This window comes from Ascaphus truei, chromosome 10 (genome assembly GCF_040206685.1).
Source record: "Ascaphus truei isolate aAscTru1 chromosome 10, aAscTru1.hap1, whole genome shotgun sequence".
NCBI lineage: Eukaryota > Metazoa > Chordata > Amphibia > Anura > Ascaphidae > Ascaphus > Ascaphus truei.
The window spans coordinates 28,356,598-28,376,269 of NC_134492.1; the positions used below are offsets into that span (position 1 = coordinate 28,356,598).

Sequence of the window (19,672 nt, forward strand, 5' to 3'; positions counted from 1 at the left end):
ATACGCTGCTTCAGTGTGTACACCACAAAACCACAGCAGTAAGGTGACTCACGTGTACGCTCAGCACCTTCCCAGTGCTGCCTCGATGAGCCTTAAACCAATTGAGCATGTCTGTTTTGTTGAAGGTGTGAAGGGCATCGATCTGGAATGAAACAGACATTTAGATGTGGTTTATCTTACCGTCTCCCCAAGGCGTCAGTGTCTTCAGTGTTGTCAGTGTCTTCAGATGTCTGTGTGGATTTAATTTGTAACTCGGACCCCCTTTTATAATAGCACCCGATTCAAACCCCAGTGATCGCTCCCAGTTTCCTTGGAAATGTTGTTATCTGCACTCTGTCTTAAAATTAAACTGCAAGGGAAGGAACCTGTGTGTGAAACATTGTATGTTTAGCGCTGTGTACTCTACCACTTGTAAGAAATAAAGATAAAGATAACCTTCAGTGTTCTCCAGTGTGACTCGTCTCTGCCCGACACTGCTGGGAGCAGTCAGGTATTACACGAAAACGTGTGCCATGTAAGAGTTTGTCTTATTTGATAGAAAATGTACTAAAAATCTCTAATTGGGATTAATGCTGCCCACATGTTCAATTCCTCACATCCTTTTGGGGGGATTTTGCTTCCTTTTTGTGCTGCGGGAATGCAAAGAAGATTTCCCTTTTGGGCGTAAAGCCCATTTTCCTCTCGTAGTTGAAACTGCTTTTACTGCCACATAACCTAATTTAATTATCCTCAAAAGAGAAATTCATTCAAATATAGTACAAGCCCAAACTTAAAAGAAGCAGCAACCGCGCCTGTCCGTTTGTACCTCGTGTTGCAGACGGTCAAAAAGATACTGCTGGGTCAGGACCTCGCTCCAGTTGCGGTCCACCTCCTCTCCCAGGTGAGTGTCCTCACATTCCTTCAGTTTGATCAACGCCTTCACCTGCAAAAATAAAGCACATTCACCTGGGTAGAACATGACACCAGGTTAACACTGCTCTCCCCACTTCTATGTGTTGAACGGAGGGCTTAGGGGAGCTGGGATGCCATACATTTGGATATGTATCTAGTTAGGACGTTGTAGGTAGCAGTCCTTTAGGGCTTCTGAATCCGTCTCAAAGAACTCATCTGAATCATTTAACCATCTTCCACATGTTATTTAGTCTTCCCTAGCAGAGAATCCTGGCTTCGGACCTTGAGTCCAGAACCTTTGTACAGCTCTTAGACCAGAGGTGCCCAACTCCAGTCCTCGAGACCCATCACCAGGTCAGGTTTTGTGGCTAGCCCTGCTTCAGTACAGGTACCTCAGCTCTTCAACTCAAGGTCGCTGGCCCTTACCTGTGTTTTAAAAGCTTCTTCAGTCAAATTCTCCATTTTTTCACCAAAACAGACCAGAAACTCTTCAACTTTCATGTCAACCACCTCAGAACTGTAGGACAAAAAATATATATATTTAGCAGCAGATATCTCTCGCTCATTGAGGGAGTTAAACCACTAAAGTGAGAAAAGCAATTGAAATAAAAAAAATTAATGAAGCAACTAAACAAGGTACTAATTCAAGGAGCAGTTCCCCCCAACAGTGTTCCTGCCAATTCTGCCCCCCCACCTTCCAGGGGAAACAAAATGGCGGTTGAAATCATCCACGTCATGCAAGCCAATAGGCATCCGCTGCGGCTTCCTATTGATCCATATCAGGTGGAGGATTTATACCACCGTCAAGTAGCAGCTGCACCTTCTCCAGTATGTGTCTCTCTGTCTCTCTTTTCTCCCCCCCCCCCCAATACATGGAGGTTTTCACCGGTCTCCCTGATTGGACAGTTTGATCACTGCGCAGTTGGACTCGCTTTGGATTACAAAGACCTTTTGTAACGAGCAATCATTAATCTTCTTGTCGGAGCAATACAGGTAAGTGGGGCCTGCACCGTGTACGAGACATCTCTTGGAGCCGTGGTAAGTCTGCGCTTATTCTCTCCCTCTCCCCTCAGAAGCTAATCCGCTAAACTCCAGGCCCCCTGGTTCTCAAGCAATGAGTAAAGTGGCCACGGATTTGTAACTAATCTCCCCCAAAATTAAAAAAACAACCAAAACTTTGCTATTCCCATTGTTGGATTTTAGGGGGTCAGACTGGGGAAAGGATGCTTTCTTGCTGACTATGTGAGATGGCAGTTTTGACACAACGTCCTTAAAATAATACAAGATATGAGCACGTACCATAAATTATATTATGCACAAGGGTTAATAACCTGGTTACCTCACAGGGAACCCCTTAGCGTTAGTTACTATATCCTAAAGGCTGGCTCTCGGGCCCCATGGCCCAGCATCTATATCGTGTTGTTATGCTTGATTACTAGGGTGGTGAACATGAGGAAGTTCACTGTGTCAGCGCGGTGACAACAGGTTAGCGCTGGCGAGCAATCCCTTGATAATGATTCCCTGGAGGGGTCGTGCACTCTGATCCTGCGGCTCCTCCAGCCCTCAAAGGGTTACAATTCTAGAGACGGTGTTACATGGGTAAACGCTTTCACTCTGCCGTTAATTATCGCACTCCTAACATTATCTGTCGGACGGCGTTTCACTCACTTGAATTTAGTGGCTTGTGTTACCACGGAGACTGAAAAGCCGAGAATCCCAGAGGTATTTCTGCAAGTTGGATACACGTGGTACCTGCAGGGAGGGAAGAACCGTTACTATTCTCACAAGTTATTTATAATATGACTTGCTCTGCACCGGATATAGAAGTCAAAACATTACACTTTGAACAATGTATTTTGCACCGATGAGCATTCACTATTCCGGTTTTGTTTTTTTGCTTCCATTGTAACATTAATTAGGGGTTAACCCACAAAAGCCCTTTCAACGCCATGTGCTTGTAGCTAAAACTATTTAATTATCAATAAATGAGTGGATTTGTACCTGTTATGTTATCCACTGAGCACATAGGCCCGGCCGCCTGACAGTCAGCATTATGCCGTATATTACACTGTTACCCAAAATCAAAGTGTCGTTTTAGTGCTGTAATGTCTTACTTACCCCAGAGTTTGCTTAGTCCTCAAAAAGTCAAAACAGGGCTCTTCCATGTGCATCTGCAAGACAAACAGCTCTTCAAAACACTAGTAATAATTTCCCCTCTGCACAGAACCAACGTGCAACGGGTTAACCTATGGGATTGCTTTCAGTAACTCTCAATGTATTATTTCCGTGTCAAACATTTTATATATAAATGTAATTCCCAGGCTCTCCAGCAGGGGCGTGTTCAGACAGCCAATCGTGTTCAAGCTGCAGTTCAGGCAATATCCTGCATGTGTGGTTTTTTAATAAATCAGTTCTGTAGTAAGAAAAAATACTTTTAGCATTTTCTGTTTTAAAAAAAAACAACTTTGAAAGACCAATTTTCTTGTATTCTATTTTAACAAGCATGCTTGTTCCTATAGCAACCATTTACATTCCCCATATTTAAAGATGTCGCCAAACTTTGCCAATCAATAAACGGAGAACGAATTGACCGGCAGCTATGCAGTTTTTAAACAACAGGAGGGTCTTCTTTTGCTATCACACTGCACAAATCAGATAAAAACTCACAGTGCTTTTTTTTATAGAACAAGCTCAAACCTTAATTTATTTTTCCCATTGTTTTTGCTATTTTTATGCTTTTATTTAGAAGATATATTATATTATATATATTATGAATCATGTTTAACAACTTGTTTTTGTTACTTCTTTTCACAATTCGGTGTAATTATTTCACACACAATAAAACCGCTTCCCCAGTGTGCGATTGCCTTCCTGCTCCAGCAGGTTCATTCAAAAATAATAATAATAATTCTCAGCTGGTTTTCAGTGTCCTGAAAGGCCAGCAAACCTGTTCCCCACTAAACACCCGTTCTCTGCGTCTCAGTGAGAGATCATGGTGGTGTATGCATCAGTCGTACAGCTGTAACGGTGTAATACATGGATACGTACCACTAGAAGTTCCATCAGAGCGTAATCCCTCAAGTCCTTAGCACCAGACTGCAAGACAAACACTTTGGATCACACATGGCTCGGTTTGTATCAGGTATCAGGGACTTATTGTTTATATAGGAGGAGATTTCTCTATATTATCATATGTAACAAAGTATCCAAAACACCAAGTCCTTGCTGGCATCTGACCGCAGTCACCAGGAAGGCAGCCCACTCACAGGGTTGTCTATTTCTTGTCCCCGGGGTTGGTATAGTGAGTGGTTTCCAGTCTGAGGTAGACGCGGCTCAACGGAGACGGTGTGCCGGGGAAGCCATTGCGGTCTCACCCTGGGCCGGTATTCCCATACCCTGCCCCGCGGCTGCTGTGTCAGGTCCTCACCTGCAGCCCCGAGCGTGCACTGCACCCAAATGACGCCGCGGTTAACGTGACGTCACGCTGCCACTTCATTTGACGCGCGTTGTCATGGCGACATGTCACCGAAGCCCCGGCTGGCAGCAGGTAAGTTAGTTACAGAGGCTCCCGCCTCCCCCGGCATTAAATTTAAATGCCGTGGGGAAGAGCGCGGGGCCTCTGTAACCGCCGCGCCCCCCCCTTAGTAAATCTGGCGCCCCACAGTTTGCGCACCGCTGGTATATAGGATAAGTAAGTATCTGTCGTCTACATTTGGCATAGGTTGAACTTGGCCTCGGAGACAAAGTTCTCTCCTTAAATTGATCCCATGCACTGAAATATATTTTCCTGTCATCTGAACTTAATGGACGCATGTCTTTTTCCAACCTCATCTACTATGTTACTATGACCAATTGTAGTTTTGTATAAATGTAATACAATAAACAAACTATGTTATCAAAAACTAATGTTATTAGTTCTTATTAGGAATGTATTCAAATTTTATTTATTTATTTTTTAAATTGGGGGCGAGTTGGGGTAGGTTTTTTTTTGTAATTTGTCAAGGTGTGCAGGTGTGCAGGTAGATAGAGATATATAGATACACACACCTTTTTTTTCTTTTTCTTCAAGTTATTTATATATTAGGACTGGTCCATAAAGTGCATTTAAGATCCCAGAGAGCATATAGCTGGCAGTTCCGTGACCTCGTCGTGTGTTCACCTGGGACTACACGGCGACCTTCACCTGGGACTACACGGCGACCTTCACCTGGGACTACACGGCGACCTTCACCTGGGACTACACGGCGACCTTCACCTGGGACTACACGGCGACCTTCACCTGGGACTACACGGCGACCTTCACCTGGGACTACACGGCGACCTTCACCTGGGACTACACGGCGACCTTCACCTGGGACTACACGGCGACCTTCACCTGGGACTACACGGCGACCTTCACCTGGGACTACACGGCGACCTTCACCTGGGACTACACGGCGACCTTCACCTGGGACTACACCGCGACCTTCACCTGGGACTACACCGCGACCGTAATACACGGCGACCGTAATACACGGCGACCGTAATACACGGCGACCGTAATACACGGCGACCGTAATACACCGTGACCGTAATACACGGTGACCGTAATACACTGTGACCTCACCTGGAAATACATTGTGACCTCAGAGTTGGCGTCTCCTTTATTCAGAGTTTTCACTTTGCACACGTGATGAGCGGTCGGTAACTCAAACACCTGGAACTGCACCGGGACAGGGGCCTCCAGGGGCAGGAACTGCAGCTTTCTAATGAGAGAGCAAGCGAGTGACTGTAGGACGAGTGTCACACATGACCAGTTCTGTACAGCGGCACGTACCCGTTGCGGCCGCCTCCTTGCTGCCACCCCTCTCCTCCTCCGGAACCGCAGCCCCAAATGACGCCGCAGACATCACCAACTGAACGTCACACGGCCACGGTAATGCGACGTCATTTGAAGCTGCGCCGGTATGTTGCCATGGCAACGAGATGCCGTGTGATGCCACATTGGTGACGTCCCCGGCGTCATTTGACGCTGCGGATCGGAAGAAGGACGACGGGAGGTAAGGAGGTGGCCGCAGCAGCCAAGTGACTTCCCATCAGGCCCGTTAGGCCAGCGAGCGCGGCAAAAGTATAAGGGAGCAGCCAAATTTTGCCGCCACAGGCCCGGGCCCAATTGGAAAACCCGCCACTGGTTCTGTACATTTATAGACCAGCCGGTGCTGCCAAAGTCACAATATAAAAACTCACCCGACAACACTGCTGAGAAACTCCAACGATTCCTGGATTGGAAGAAACGAAAGGTTATGAAGATAAAGGTAACCACACTCTCAAAACCAGAAAACACGGAGACTGGGAGGCAGCGGCGGAGAGTGCCGCTCAGGGAGGCGGCGGCGGAGAGTGCCGCTCAGGGAGGCGGCGGCGGAGAGTGCCGCTCAGGGAGGCGGCGGCGGAGAGTGCCGCTCAGGGAGGCGGCGGCGGAGAGTGCCGCTCAGGGAGGCGGCGGCGGAGAGTGCCGCTCAGGGAGGCGGCGGCGGAGAGTGCCGCTCAGGGAGGCGGCGGCGGCGAGTGCCGCTCAGGGAGGCGGCGGCGGAGAGTGCCGCTCAGGGAGGCGGCGGCGGAGAGTGCCGCTCAGGGAGGCGGCGGCGGAGAGTGCCGCTCAGGGAGGCGGCGGCGGAGAGTGCCGCTCAGGGAGGCGGCGGCGGAGAGTGCCGCTCAGGGAGGCGGCGGCGGAGAGTGCCGCTCAGGGAGGCGGCGGCAGAGAGTGCCGCTCAGGGCGGCGACATCAGGAAGGCTGCTGTTATATGGTTAATATTACACGCTTTATATAACTACCCCTCGCCCAGGGTATATAGGAAACCATTTGCCAGGCGTTATTGCCACGTCGCTCAGACTTGGAGCATATGGGACATCCCAAATTCTCTGCAGCCAACAAACAAATCCGCCCACAGAGGCGGCAAACATTTCCTGCACTTGTTCTCCAGATCACAGTGAAATCTTCCCGCTTTCTGTCTTGGAGAAACATAATGTACTAAATACAGCCTTCAAAAGACAGGGGTGCCCAATGCTACATCCAATTGACAAAACATATATGGTAATAAGTATAAGGTTTAAATACTTCAATAATAATAATACATTATTTATTTATTTAAACCCTTTGTCCAAAGCGTCATAAGCCTGCATACCACACGTCAAGGTATAAGCTTTATACTTCTTACCATACATGTTTTGTCAATTGGATGTAACACTGAGCATCCCTGTCTTTTGTTGTATACATTTGCCACCCTCAGTAGCACTCTTTTTGACATAAATATACAGTCATGATGTGGTGGGTGTGGGAGTTTGAGCTAGCTGGGAATGTGTGTGTTAACTAAATACAGCCTTCAGCATGTTCTAGAAACGTCTTCATGACTCTGCTCTGTTCTTTGCAACGTTGGATTACAGCACCACTCCTTCCTCTGTGTAAGGAGTGTACGAGGTCTCATGGCCGCTTGGAAGCTTACCATTATATTCAAATACTTTTAAATCAGGAAAAGAAGCTAACAAACGGCCATGATGGAGCGCCTTTTCCAGCTGCTAGTTGGGAACAGTTCCCGCGGCCCTCACCTTGCTGGTGAAATTGCCCTGCACCAAGCCCTCCACGTACAGCCGAGCCTTGAATGAGCTCACGAAGGCGAGCAGCTGGTCTCTGTCGAGACCCTTCTGCAGCGCCTGGTACTTCTCGATCAAGGACCAGCGGGCAGACTCCAGGATTTGGAGACGCACGTCCCTGAGGGGGGAAAGGGGAGGAGAAAAGAACATCAGCTCTCGGAACTCCTCATCCTCCTGCACGTAAGCAACCGCCGCTACTAAACCCAAGGTGCCCGCGTCAAACATTCCCATCAGCCGTACATCTCACACGCTATAACCCGGGAAACTGTACGGAGATCCACAAAAGGCCAGATTAAACTAATTGTGATGGTGTAAATGGTCAGTATCTTGGTAAATGAAAAATGGAAATAAAAGTATTATGACAGAGTAAGGGTAACTAGAACATGTAGTAAAATAATAAAAAAAACTAAAACACAAGGCTCAGGTTTGTTAAAAATACATAAACCTCCGATATTTATCAGGTTTCACAATACAACACATTAAATCTAGAAATAATGGGCTTTTATTGCCAAAACACTGGATGCTGGTAAATTCCTTTCCAGAACGCTAATCAATTACAGACTTTTCCACACAGATTTTTTTTTTTTTTTTTAATATCCGACTTTGTCTTTTACAACGTTCAGAATTAGTGACCCCCCCCCCCCCCCCGACTCCTCTGTGATAACTGGGGGTCTCAGCGAGTTCCTCACGCCCTCAGCCACACACCCCCCCCACCCCCCCACCCCACCCCCAGAGACCCGCCTAACACACGGGAGGGGAAGTACCACTCGGTTTCCGATAAGAGCAGAATCTTTTGGAGGTTACACACAGAATCCCGCTGCCCCGGAAGGAAGAAGCTACAGGCGCTGGGGGTATAATAATCACTCACTTCGCCAGCTTCTCGGGTTTGATGAGAAGATTGAAGTACGTCTTCTTCAGCTGCTCTGTGATCATCTCGTACACGTCCGGAGACGTGGTGAAGTCTGCCAGCTGCTCAACGATCAGCTCAAAGAGAAGCTGCAGCAAACAAGGCAGGATGGGAATAAATATCAATATATTCCGCTACATTTCTTTCAAGGTAGGCCTGTAAAATCAAAGGCCTATTGAAAGGGTTAAAAATGTAACTACCATATATTGTATAGCATGTACGGTATGTTAAAGCTGGCTAAAAAAAATAGTTATGGTTTCTAGGGGGGGAGAATAAAGATAAAGTGTTGTATATATTTTTTTAAAGTTCTCCAATGTATTTCCTATATGCAAGACCCTGCCCCTCTACAAGAACAATTACAGAATGTTAAAGAACATGACAGTGACAAACAATTCTCCATTTGCTATTTTTTTTAAAATTTCAACAGAGAGGACACACGTTTGAGATGTATATAGCAAATACAAATACCACCTATCGGTAAGCATGTCTCAGACAGGTCTTTCCCCGTTATCGCTTAGCACACAGTGCTTCCACTGCAGCCAAGGATTCTGGGTAATGACATGCAAATGACCTCGGTGTGTCATTCTTTGCTTCTTACCCATTTTAACATGGGTCCCTATAAGCTTATGCCTGGCGCATTACACCGCTTTTCCCACAGCTTAGGTTTTTACCCAGCATAACGTTTTTTCATGTTGATACACACACATAGTTAGGGCCCAATGGAAAGCGCGGCAAACAGGAGATCGCAGAAAAGAAGGGGGGGGTGAGGGGGGGGGGGGCGAAACGAATACTTTCCCCCACAACAACCCTGGGGCCAGGGGGGAATTTCCAGTAGTTCTGGGACCAGGGAAAGCTGAAGAGATGTAAAAAAGACTAAAATAAAAAGCTATTGGTGAATATTTGGTACTCTCACACTTTGATCCCCTGACAGAAGGTACCGATACTCTAGGAGTAATAATCTTGTCCACAGAGGTCATTTATACTCATAACCAGGCTGTTACAGGATCTCAAAAAGGTCCTGAACAATAATATCTTTATGATGAACAAAAAAAAACCAACAACCACAAAAACAACAACAACTTGCAACCCCCAATCCCTACACACGGGGTCCGAGTATGCCTGGAGGACAGGACTCTCGCGCTGGGTACATCCCTGTGCGCCTGTTCCTGCTCGGTGATACTCACAGGTAACTTGTGGTTGAAGCCCTTCACTTTGATGACCAGCCCGTGTTCTCCAGCCACCAGCTTATATTCCAGCTGCGCTACGTCCGCTTCGTATGCAGGCTCGGCCAGGTTGTGAGCCAGGATATTCACAAAGGTGTCGAAAAGAACCAGGCTGGGAATGGCAAAGGAAAGCGGTGACCCGGCGGAAACCTGGCATCATTTCAAATATCAAATACCCCTTTTGAGCACATCAGAGTGTCTCGGAAAAGTTCACGAACCTGCCTTTCACCATCATCTCTTAGCATACAATGCTACCACTGCAGCAAGGGATTCTGGGTAATGACATGCAAATGAGCTCACACAGTGGGTCCACTCTTGGCATCTTCCTCATTGTAACATGGACCCCTATAAGCTTATGCCTGCCACATTACGCAGCTTTTCCAGCTCAGCCTGGGTTTATATATCTACACACTTCAGGGCCACTACAGAACCGGGGTCCATACCTAAACCTGACCTGTTGGAAGGGCTTGAGAACTGGAGTTGAGCACCCCCGGGATATAGGATGCTCTTTAGCGTAGGGGGCTTAAATGGGCTCATTATGGACCAGGTCATCCTGATTCTGTTTGGGATACTTTTCATCAATTGAAGTCCAAACACAGCTAGCGCTACCATAATTATCACCGTATGCATCGCTAACATTAGGAAAGGACCCCAAGCTCCCCCGATTCACCTGTACTCACAACAAACAGAGCACTTACTTTTCAGGGGACTGCTGTATTAAGGGGGAGATCAGATGAAAACGGATAAAAGCTGAGGGGAAAAAAACAGAGAAATAATTAGATAAAAGTAATTGACACCCTCACACAGGAGTGGGTTATAACACACAATGTGCAACGTCACACAGCCAGCAATAACACTGCAGCTTGTCCTCACCTCCTCCGTTCTCGCCCCTCTTACCTCTAGGGATTTTGAACTTGTTATCTTTCTTGTACCACAAGGTGCCCTGTTCGGTTTCCAGGATTTTCCTGGGATACTCCGTGTCTGGGCAGTCTGTGGCCTTCAGAGTGAAATCGGTGGCTGTGGGGGAAAGGGGAAAAGGAGCAGATTACAGCCCTTCCCAGGGATCAGCGCTGAGTCATGTGACAACTTGGAACCTAAAATAAGACACGCAGTCCGGAGGCTTCCCTTACCGATAAACTGGTTTTCAGCTGGAAGGTGGAGATCTGCGTTTAACTCAAAGTCAGTGGCCCACAGGTATTTCCATTTGGCCTTGATTTCTGGGGGAAAAAAACCAAAATCCCACCCCAGTGAGCAAAAGAAAGAGCGCACGAAGGAAGCCGTGTTACTTGCAGGGTACTGGACATCCATTGGTGACACACGTCAGTACTGTCACTGCACAAGTCCCCTTCCCGCTCTCCGAACAGCTGCTAATTTACCTTCCGTGCTGTACTGGGTACCGAACCATTTCTCCGTCTGGTCGCACTTCCCCTCGTTGGAGGGAGAGAGCAGGAGCAGATTGGCATTCTGGGGAGTCAGGCGGTTTAGAGCGTCAGCGATGACCTGCAGATACAAGAGGAGACGTCACGGCGCCCAGTCCAAGCTCCCGTCAGATCACCTGCCGGGTTTATGACGCTGCCCTGCTTTAAAGCGTGCAAATTGTAACATCATTATAATTATTGCCATTTCAAAAGCTATTTTAACCATTCGTTTCTTGAAGGGATCACGCGGGAGGTCCATTAAATGCAAAATCTATGATTGGAACTGGAATGCACAAAAATGGCGACGGCATATTTTCAAAAATGCTTATTTTGTGTGTGGTTTCCTTCTCAGTGACTGAGCTTTGCACGCGGGCGTTCTCTGCCCCGAGAGCCGCTCTGGGTCCCCATAGGTGACGTTACTTACATATGGGTTATATTCGAAGAGCAGCTGGTCTCCTGTGAGGAGGTCTTCTCTGGGGAAAAGCTGCATGTTCTCACAGAGGTTCTCCACGTAGTTTATTGAGTCAGTCTTGGAAATAGAAAAATAAAATAGAACTAGGGGGCTTCTTGCATTCTAAACAAACCAGATTATTTCCAGAAACTCTATCCAAACAGGACATTTATACAGTAATAAGGAACATGTTGGAGTGGGCAGGAAAGAACAGAGGTGATGCAGAAGAGGTAGTATGCGCAGAGATCTTGCAGCCAAGCAGAAAAGATGTTCTAATTCTGCGTAGGATCATTACAGGTGCTCATTTCCTATGTAATGCCAATTCATTTGGGACAAAATCTCTGAATTACAATGTTTGAACTCGGCATGGCCCACGGAGACATACCTGTTCCTGATAGAGAAACTCGTTGTCCTCGATTTTCTGGATTTCCCGGAAGATTCTGGAATAAGAGGACGTTTAGATTCAGCCACGTCTGTCAATACAGAAAATGCAGAATTTCGGACTGCAAAGTAGTTACCTTTCCTGGGGCCCCAGCTGCTGCAGCATCTTTAAGTACTGGAACACAAGGTGTGTAACCTGAACGCCAGTAAAAAGAAAAATACACCAATTTATACAGATACAATTACACATATACACACACACACACACACACACACAAAATAATGCAGCGGTGCTCAAACTGGGGGGGGGGGGAGCAAGTACAGAGAATTATAATACAACAAGTGCATCAGACAAGATCACACAATAGGAAAGGAAATCCCTGCCCCGGAGAGCTTACACTCTAACTGGTATGTTGGGAGACGTACAGAGACAGCAGGTGAGGGAATAAGTGCAGTAGATGGAAGTGTTTGGCAGGGGTGTGGGACATTAGCCATGAGTCCAAGCTATTGGAATGCTTCATTTAAGAAGGCGAGTTTTAATGTGGGGAGAGAAGGTGTTTGGCATATCCCGAGTGTGAGGGAGATCCACAGGTCACGGGCAGTGAGAGGAAAAAGGTGTAAGGTGAGAGCAGTAGGAGTGAAAGGGGAGAGAGGAATATGGGCATCACTTTAAGGGGGGCATTCAGAAACTGGGGAGGTTATGTCCAAGACGGCACCGATCTTTCCGGCCATGAATATAAACGCTGCAAACCCGTAAAACAGCGCGGATTTACAGATTTCTGTGATAGCGTGTGAGCAGCGTGGAGACAACTTCTTCTTAGGTAAGTAACCAGGGGATGTTACACTGCACAAGTACCATTCAGTTTCATCACAATAGTCCTTGCTGCAGATATATTACAGTACATGGTATAAGAGGTTGAAAAAAGACGCACGTCCCATCAAGTTCAAACTATGCCAAATTTAGACGACAGATACTTTATCCTATATCCGTATTTACAGTATATTGATCCAGAGGAAGGCAAACAAAAAACCCCAGTGAAATAGCATCTAATTATATCTCATAAGGGGGGAAATTAATTCCTTTCTGACTCCAAGAATTGGCAGTCAGATTACTCCATGGATGAACATTCTTCCCATGTTTACTTATTTGATATATCCCTGTATACCTTTCCCATCTAAAAAGAGGTTCAACCTTTTTTTGAACATATCTATTGTATCTGCCATCACAGTCTCCATGGGTAATGAATTCCACATTGTAACTGCCCTTACTGTAAAGACCCCTTTCCTTTGTCGCTGATGAAATCTCCTTTCGTACAACCTTAGTGGATGGCCCGAGTCCTTTGTACTGCCCGTGGGATGAATAGTTCTTTTGAAAGCTCCTTGTACTGTCCCCGTATATATTTGTATATAGTTATCATATCCACTCTTAGACGCCTCTTTGTAAATAAATCTAATTTAGCTAGCCTCTCCTCATAAATTAGAATGTCCACCCCCTTTATTAATTTGGTGGCTCTACTCTGCACTCTCTCTAGTTCCATAATGTCTTTTCCAAGGAGTGGTGCCCAAAACTGTACTCCATATTCAAGGTGTGGTCTTACTAATGCTTTGTAAAGGGGCATAATTATGTTTACTTCCCTTCCATCTATTGCCCGTTTAATGCAATATAAGACCTTGTTTGCCTTTGCAGCTACTGCATGACATTGGGCACTATTGCTAAGCCTGCTGTCTACAAGCACTCCTAAATCCTTCTCCATCAAGGATTCTCCTAATTTATCCCCATTTAATTAGAAAATTGAATGTTTACTCTGGTTTCCGAAATGCATAACCTTACATGTATCTGTATTAAACCTGATCTGCCATTTACCTGCCCAAGTTTCCAGTCTCTCCAAGTCCTTCTGGAGAGAAATTACATCCTGCTCGGATTTCTTAATTGATACAAAACTGCATGTACGCACCATGATCCATCCAAGCTCAGTGGAAGCAGGACAACACCTTAGTGCTTTCATAGCACATACCTCATAGAAATGTTCATATCCTGCATCCGTTAATGTGATGGAAATACTGAACACCGAGTACGTCGAGTTCTGTTCAAAGCCGGTCTCACTGTTACCTCCAAATAAAGCCAGAGCCCAATACCTAGAAGAGATACAGTACAACACATTCATCACTCGGGTGTCTCATATTAGAAGCAGACACAGGGGTTTGTAACACCGCACACTTGTGTGTCTCATATTAGAAGCAAACACAGGGTGTTGTAACACCGCACACTTGTGTGTCTCATATTAGAAGCAAACACAGGGTGTTGTAACACCGCACACTTGTGTGTCTCATATTAGAAGCAAACACAGGGTGTTGTAACACCGCACACATGTGCTATTTTCAGGCAATACAAAAAAAATGGGGGAAGAAGTTGGAGGATTTGATCTAATTCTGATGTCTGTTCAACTCCTGTAGCGCCTGCCATGGTTTCATGTAACCGCACCCAAATCGCAAGCAAATGGCAATGATGTTAGTGCAGACAAATAACATGGATACACTGACGCCAACAAGCGCCAATTCACCAAAACATCAGTTTCCTGCCCTTCATACACAGGCACCTAATATTTCTCTTATCCTCCATTTGTAATAATGATATTATCTTTGTCTTATCTACTGCTAACATTGCACACTGTGCTGCACACAAATTAGCCCATGCCAAAGAGCTGACAATCTAATTCTGGTGCCTTACACACAGGGAGATAAACCCTGCCCTAGGACAGAAGTACAGCAGACCCCGACATTCGGACCAGGCACGACATGACCCCTCGTGCAGCCCATGTTACAGGGCCTGTGCTGCCCCCAATCCTGCATCACTCACTTCTCGCGCAGGAGGGAGAGGATGCTGCCTTTACCCTCATGTCCTATTAACCAGGAGATGTAATGAAGAGGCTTCACCCTGGAAACGCAGAACAAGAAAAAGAACTGTAACAGAACATTTACAAGTCAGCAAAGTGTGCAGCTTAATCAGGACAGCAGCATTGTGCCATGGTATATTCCGTAGACGTGATCCTGTAATTGGTGGAGTAACATACCACGTAATGAAAGAACTCCCCCACGCAATAAACAAAAGTTATCTATAGTACTGATTCCCCAGCAGGTATATGGAGGTGTCTGCAAGGGGTTCTCCAAAGAAAATCTGTACTGGTGGATCCCGGGCATATAGTGGGTTCCTTTGCTAGTGTGGGGACTGTGCCTTCGTGTGGGTGGTTTCGCTGTCACAGCAGGAACTTCCAAAGTCTTTCCCCACAATGCTTTGCATTTACAGCAGCAAGGCATTGTGGGACGTGACTTTGGAAGCTCCCGCAGTGATTGACAGCTATACCCCCCATGCAGTCTGCACAAGCTATGGGGCAGTTTGGGGCCTTATAAATCACATGTTCCCCCCCACCCCGCCCCCCCACGAATCGGGGGGAGAGGGGCAATGTATGTATAAAAATAAATAAATAAAAAGGTTGGGAAGCGCTGGTCTATACATGCGGAAAGTTAGGCTGTGGAAACGCTGCAGTAATCATCACAATACAGTATAAACCTGCCTGGGGAATTCAGTTGATCCGATCAAAACCAAATACTTTCTTTTCTTCTGGTCCTTTAGTAGCAAACTGGGCACTGAAAAATATCCCCACCCCCTTTCGTTGAGGACTAACATTCTGCCTAGTTTTTGACTTATTTGCAATGAGTCCAGCCACACAGCGGCCTCTCTAACAGCGAGGGAATAATTAGCCGTGTGTAAGCCCAGCCGCACAGCGGCCTCTCTAACAGCGAGGGAATAATTAGCAGAGCGAGTGATCGCACCTCCCTCCGCACCCCGGGCCTCTCACAGCGACGGGATAATTAGCAGAGCGAGTGGTCGCACCTCCCTCCGCACCCCGCGCCTCTCTGAAAGCGACGGGATAATGAGCACATGCTCACCTGTAAAACTGCTCCTGACAAGGCAGCGCCCATGTTATGGTCAAAGCATGAACCTTTTTGATGGGGACAACTAGAAAGAATTAGAAACATATCCCAGGGTCACTGCAAGGGTCACAGGGCAAGGGTCACCAGACATTTCTATACAAATGAGACGGCATTCTTATGTTTCTCTGCAAGGCCACTTCAATACACAGTCATATTCAATTCCCACTATACTTCTGTGCAAATTGGGTCATGTTAAAAACGGCTTTTTGGAGTTATCAATGCTGTGCCTCCGATGAAGAAATGCTGATTTTCCTCATGTAAATGGATTTCTTTCCTATGGGGCAATACCTTCCGCTCGCCCTGATCACTTTTAGTATGTATAAGGCCACATATTACACCATTCTGGGGTATCTTTTATAGGAATGCTTTAGGAAAAGATTTAAAATAAAAGAAAACCGTTGTTTTTCGTGATGCTGGGTGTATCCGAGTAACAGATATTCATCCAGTCTTCCCTTTGTACACAACCACTAGGTGGCACCCTTGTCCCATAATACTGTGACTGCTAAAGTAATGGGAGTGAATGGACAACCCTACCTCTGTACAGGGTATTGAATTCAGGGCCATCGAAGGGTTCGATCAGGCGACTAAAATCTGTTTTTTCTAATCCGCTTGGAGATAAAAAAAAAAAAAAAAAAAAAAGATTCATCAATACATGTTATACTTAATAATATCTAATAAAAGTAAACGTCAATGTAAGATATCAGGCACACGGTCTACAAAGCATCATCCATGTGTGCAACAATTCATGATAAGGCTGCGGCCCCGCTGCCTGCGCTGCATGCGCGCCTGCAGCGAAGTCCCCCCGGTCTCCAGAAAGCTGCAGGGGGAAAACACAGGGGGGCGCGGCCGTGACATCATCCGGCAGGTTTGTCCTCATTGGCTGAACTGCCGGGGGCGTGGCCTAGCGCTCCGTCGCAACTCCTGCTCTCACTTTTCTTGAGAGCAGGAGTTTATCTCAGCGCAGCGCGGCAGCCCCACCCCCTCGCAGCGGGCCCGGCCCCCACTGTGGGACGGCTCTTGTCCCTGCAGCGTCCGCCACAGCGGGCGCTGCAGTAGCCAGCGGGGACCTGGCCTAAGAATATGAAGGCTATTCTCATGCTCTCCTTACACGAGGAAGTAGCAGGTTTTGGTGCAGAGGCTCACAACTGTTCTCTACTCCTTTCTGCTTCTCAGCCCAAACCTGCCACCTTCACTTTTTTCCTTATTGATCGTTTAGGACGTCAGCGCTGGGACAGAGGACAGGCTCGTTTCCACGGGGAGCAGAATGCGGGGATTAGAGACAGAGCTACATTATCTGCAACGTCTCTGGTACTTCCAGTGACCCAAACATGGTCACCTTGAGGCGCCACAGTCACACACTAAAAAAAACCACCACATGCATTGTTCTATATTCAAGCTACCGACTTACTTATTTGGGATCTTGCAGAATATGTCCCTCACCCATTCTTCCAGCGTATCCAGGGTTTCTGCAGAGGGGGACACCATACAGTTGTGTTTATAAGCAGACACCACCTCAAAGGAACAACGCCGTGGTAGGTGACTAACTACCCCCCTCCCCCGGCCCATCCCTGTCCCACGCTCGCAATGTTTGGGGGGCTGGAGAATGCTAGCAGTGGGAGGTACCGGTTACAATCTGTAATTAGGAGATTGTAGTTGCCTTTGTACCGTAGTTTTCCTAACTGAGAAATCAGTATATTTTGCAGTCTGAAGTGCTCGGCCTTCTGTCACTCGAAGCGCCTACATTAATCTATCGGATCCTCCTGCTGATTTTACAGACCATGTTCTCATATGGGCGTGCGCTCCGTACCTTTAGACTGCACAGCTACGGTCATGTAATGGGCAGAGTAAAAGGTCTTCCAGAACTCTTGCAGTCTGCTGTAGGTATCGATATTTTTCTCCTTCGGATCGTGCTTCAGAGTCTGAGCATTTCCTGTTCGGTGACGAGAAACATTTCGGCGAGATGAATAAACACATACGTATTCTAGCTATATATGTGGCTATGAGCCACGCTTCCAGACCCAATGATGAACTAGTAAGGAGCAGATAATATCTCTTCTCCTTTTGTTGCATTCTCCCCTAATGTATGTTGACTTGCTGCCATAGAACACTGGAAAGTGGAAGCAGTGAGAGAAGGTTGGAGCAGAGATGGCATCACTGGAGGTCGGAAGGAAGAGTATATTATGGTTTAAATCCAATGGGCATGGAGACCCGATGCGAGTCACACACTCATAGTTACACTTGTGGGTGAACTTAAGTGGAACTATTTAAATAGTTGGTCGGTTGCGGCTAGTGTGACTCGTATTACTTAAGACAATTACATTGGTACACTATTCAATACCAACATGAATGTCTGTATAATAGTTATATCATCCCACTGTGCTATAACACAGTAATAAAGATTTAAATGTCTTTTGGTGAGAGGACTGTTTGCCATTCCTCCAACCCCAAGATACACTGTTAGCTTAACTTCCTTCCTTATTTTGCAAAATAATGGTGCCATCATTAATTAAACAGGCAAAAATAATTAGCGGATCTGCTTGAAAAGAATCCTGCACGACGGGTACCTACTTGTTTTCCACAAGACACAAATAAGTCAGACTGTTCCTGTAAGGGTGGTGGAATTTTTCGGAGGAGTGGATTACACCGAGAAGCTTAGTCATTTTTATACCTGCTACTGTATGTAGGTGCAACTGCATCTTCCAGTAATGTTTCACAATGTATAACACAAAAAGGATGCAGTTCTGCACACCATATATCACAACAAAAAGCGCAAAATACTTGCGCTTCAATACCGGTGCACCACGATTCAGGGAAAAACCTGTCCAGCGAGATCCTAAGCATGAAAATGAATGGAAAACCCAGGGCACTGCGGATTTGGTATAAGGAATTTATTCTGTCAAAGGCACGATATTTCAAACTATACAAAGTTCTTTATCAAGTGACTGACCAGTCACAGAATAAACAGAATAGATTCCTTATACCAAATCCGCAGTGCCCTGGATTTTACATTCATTTTCACAATGTATAACCACAGTCTACAAAAACAATATTTTCTGGCAGTATTAAAAAATGGCTAACAAAATAAATTGACCGAGATCGCCTTTAAAACAAAGACACGAAGGATAATCTACATTTCTCACTTTGCTTCTTGGAGTTAAAGCTACAGAACTGCTCACAACATAGAAAGCTGATAACATTGGTGTGCCAGTTGTTAAATGGAGGAGTGCTTTCATTTTTCTGCCACTCTGGCATCGCAAAGATGACATTTTGCTCAAGATTTACATGGCACAGCATGTACTAAAAGATGTAATACGTCACAATTAGATTGTAAGCTCTTCGGAGCAGGGACTCCTTTTCCTAAATGTTACTTTTATGTCCAAAGCACTTCTTCCCATTATGTGTTATTTGTATTATTTGTTATTTATACGATTGTCACATGTGTTACGGCTGTGAAGCGCTATGTACATTAAGGGTGCTATATAAAGACATACATACATACATAATACTGGAGACCCCCCACATATACACTAGCAGACACTCACCCCAGAAGAACTTTCCCATAGGGTGGCCTGGTTTAGCCATGCTCCCAAACAGCATTTCTTTGCGATTGGAGTCACAGGGTTTAGCCAGCTGGTACTCTGAAATATTACAGGTTACATAGTAGATGAGGTTGAAGAAAGACAGATACATATACATTTTTTTAAAATATATGTCTATATAGTTCAACCAACGCTAACATTTAGACAACAGATACTTATCCTATATTTGTATTTACAGTATA

General features: G+C 46.0%; 1 protein-coding gene across 1 annotated transcript in view; it reads right to left on the minus strand.

Moving 5' to 3' along the window:
• NRDC (nardilysin convertase) overlaps positions 1 to 19,672 on the minus strand; it is a 30,231-nt gene that overhangs the window by 1,892 nt on the left and 8,667 nt on the right. The window contains exons 6-30 of the mRNA XM_075616318.1: positions 19,434 to 19,529; positions 17,699 to 17,821; positions 17,300 to 17,357; positions 16,426 to 16,499; positions 15,847 to 15,916; positions 14,756 to 14,833; positions 13,914 to 14,034; positions 12,036 to 12,094; positions 11,903 to 11,957; positions 11,491 to 11,595; positions 11,025 to 11,148; positions 10,779 to 10,865; positions 10,546 to 10,665; positions 10,347 to 10,398; positions 9,610 to 9,760; positions 8,387 to 8,514; positions 7,474 to 7,636; positions 6,118 to 6,149; positions 5,498 to 5,636; positions 3,940 to 3,987; positions 3,010 to 3,062; positions 2,560 to 2,643; positions 1,318 to 1,408; positions 806 to 922; positions 53 to 142 (exon numbers count right to left, since the gene is read on the minus strand). Coding sequence (XP_075472433.1) covers positions 53 to 142; positions 806 to 922; positions 1,318 to 1,408; positions 2,560 to 2,643; positions 3,010 to 3,062; positions 3,940 to 3,987; positions 5,498 to 5,636; positions 6,118 to 6,149; positions 7,474 to 7,636; positions 8,387 to 8,514; positions 9,610 to 9,760; positions 10,347 to 10,398; positions 10,546 to 10,665; positions 10,779 to 10,865; positions 11,025 to 11,148; positions 11,491 to 11,595; positions 11,903 to 11,957; positions 12,036 to 12,094; positions 13,914 to 14,034; positions 14,756 to 14,833; positions 15,847 to 15,916; positions 16,426 to 16,499; positions 17,300 to 17,357; positions 17,699 to 17,821; positions 19,434 to 19,529 — 2,318 coding nt within the window. The remainder of the gene's footprint in view (positions 1 to 52; positions 143 to 805; positions 923 to 1,317; positions 1,409 to 2,559; positions 2,644 to 3,009; positions 3,063 to 3,939; positions 3,988 to 5,497; positions 5,637 to 6,117; positions 6,150 to 7,473; positions 7,637 to 8,386; positions 8,515 to 9,609; positions 9,761 to 10,346; positions 10,399 to 10,545; positions 10,666 to 10,778; positions 10,866 to 11,024; positions 11,149 to 11,490; positions 11,596 to 11,902; positions 11,958 to 12,035; positions 12,095 to 13,913; positions 14,035 to 14,755; positions 14,834 to 15,846; positions 15,917 to 16,425; positions 16,500 to 17,299; positions 17,358 to 17,698; positions 17,822 to 19,433; positions 19,530 to 19,672) is intronic.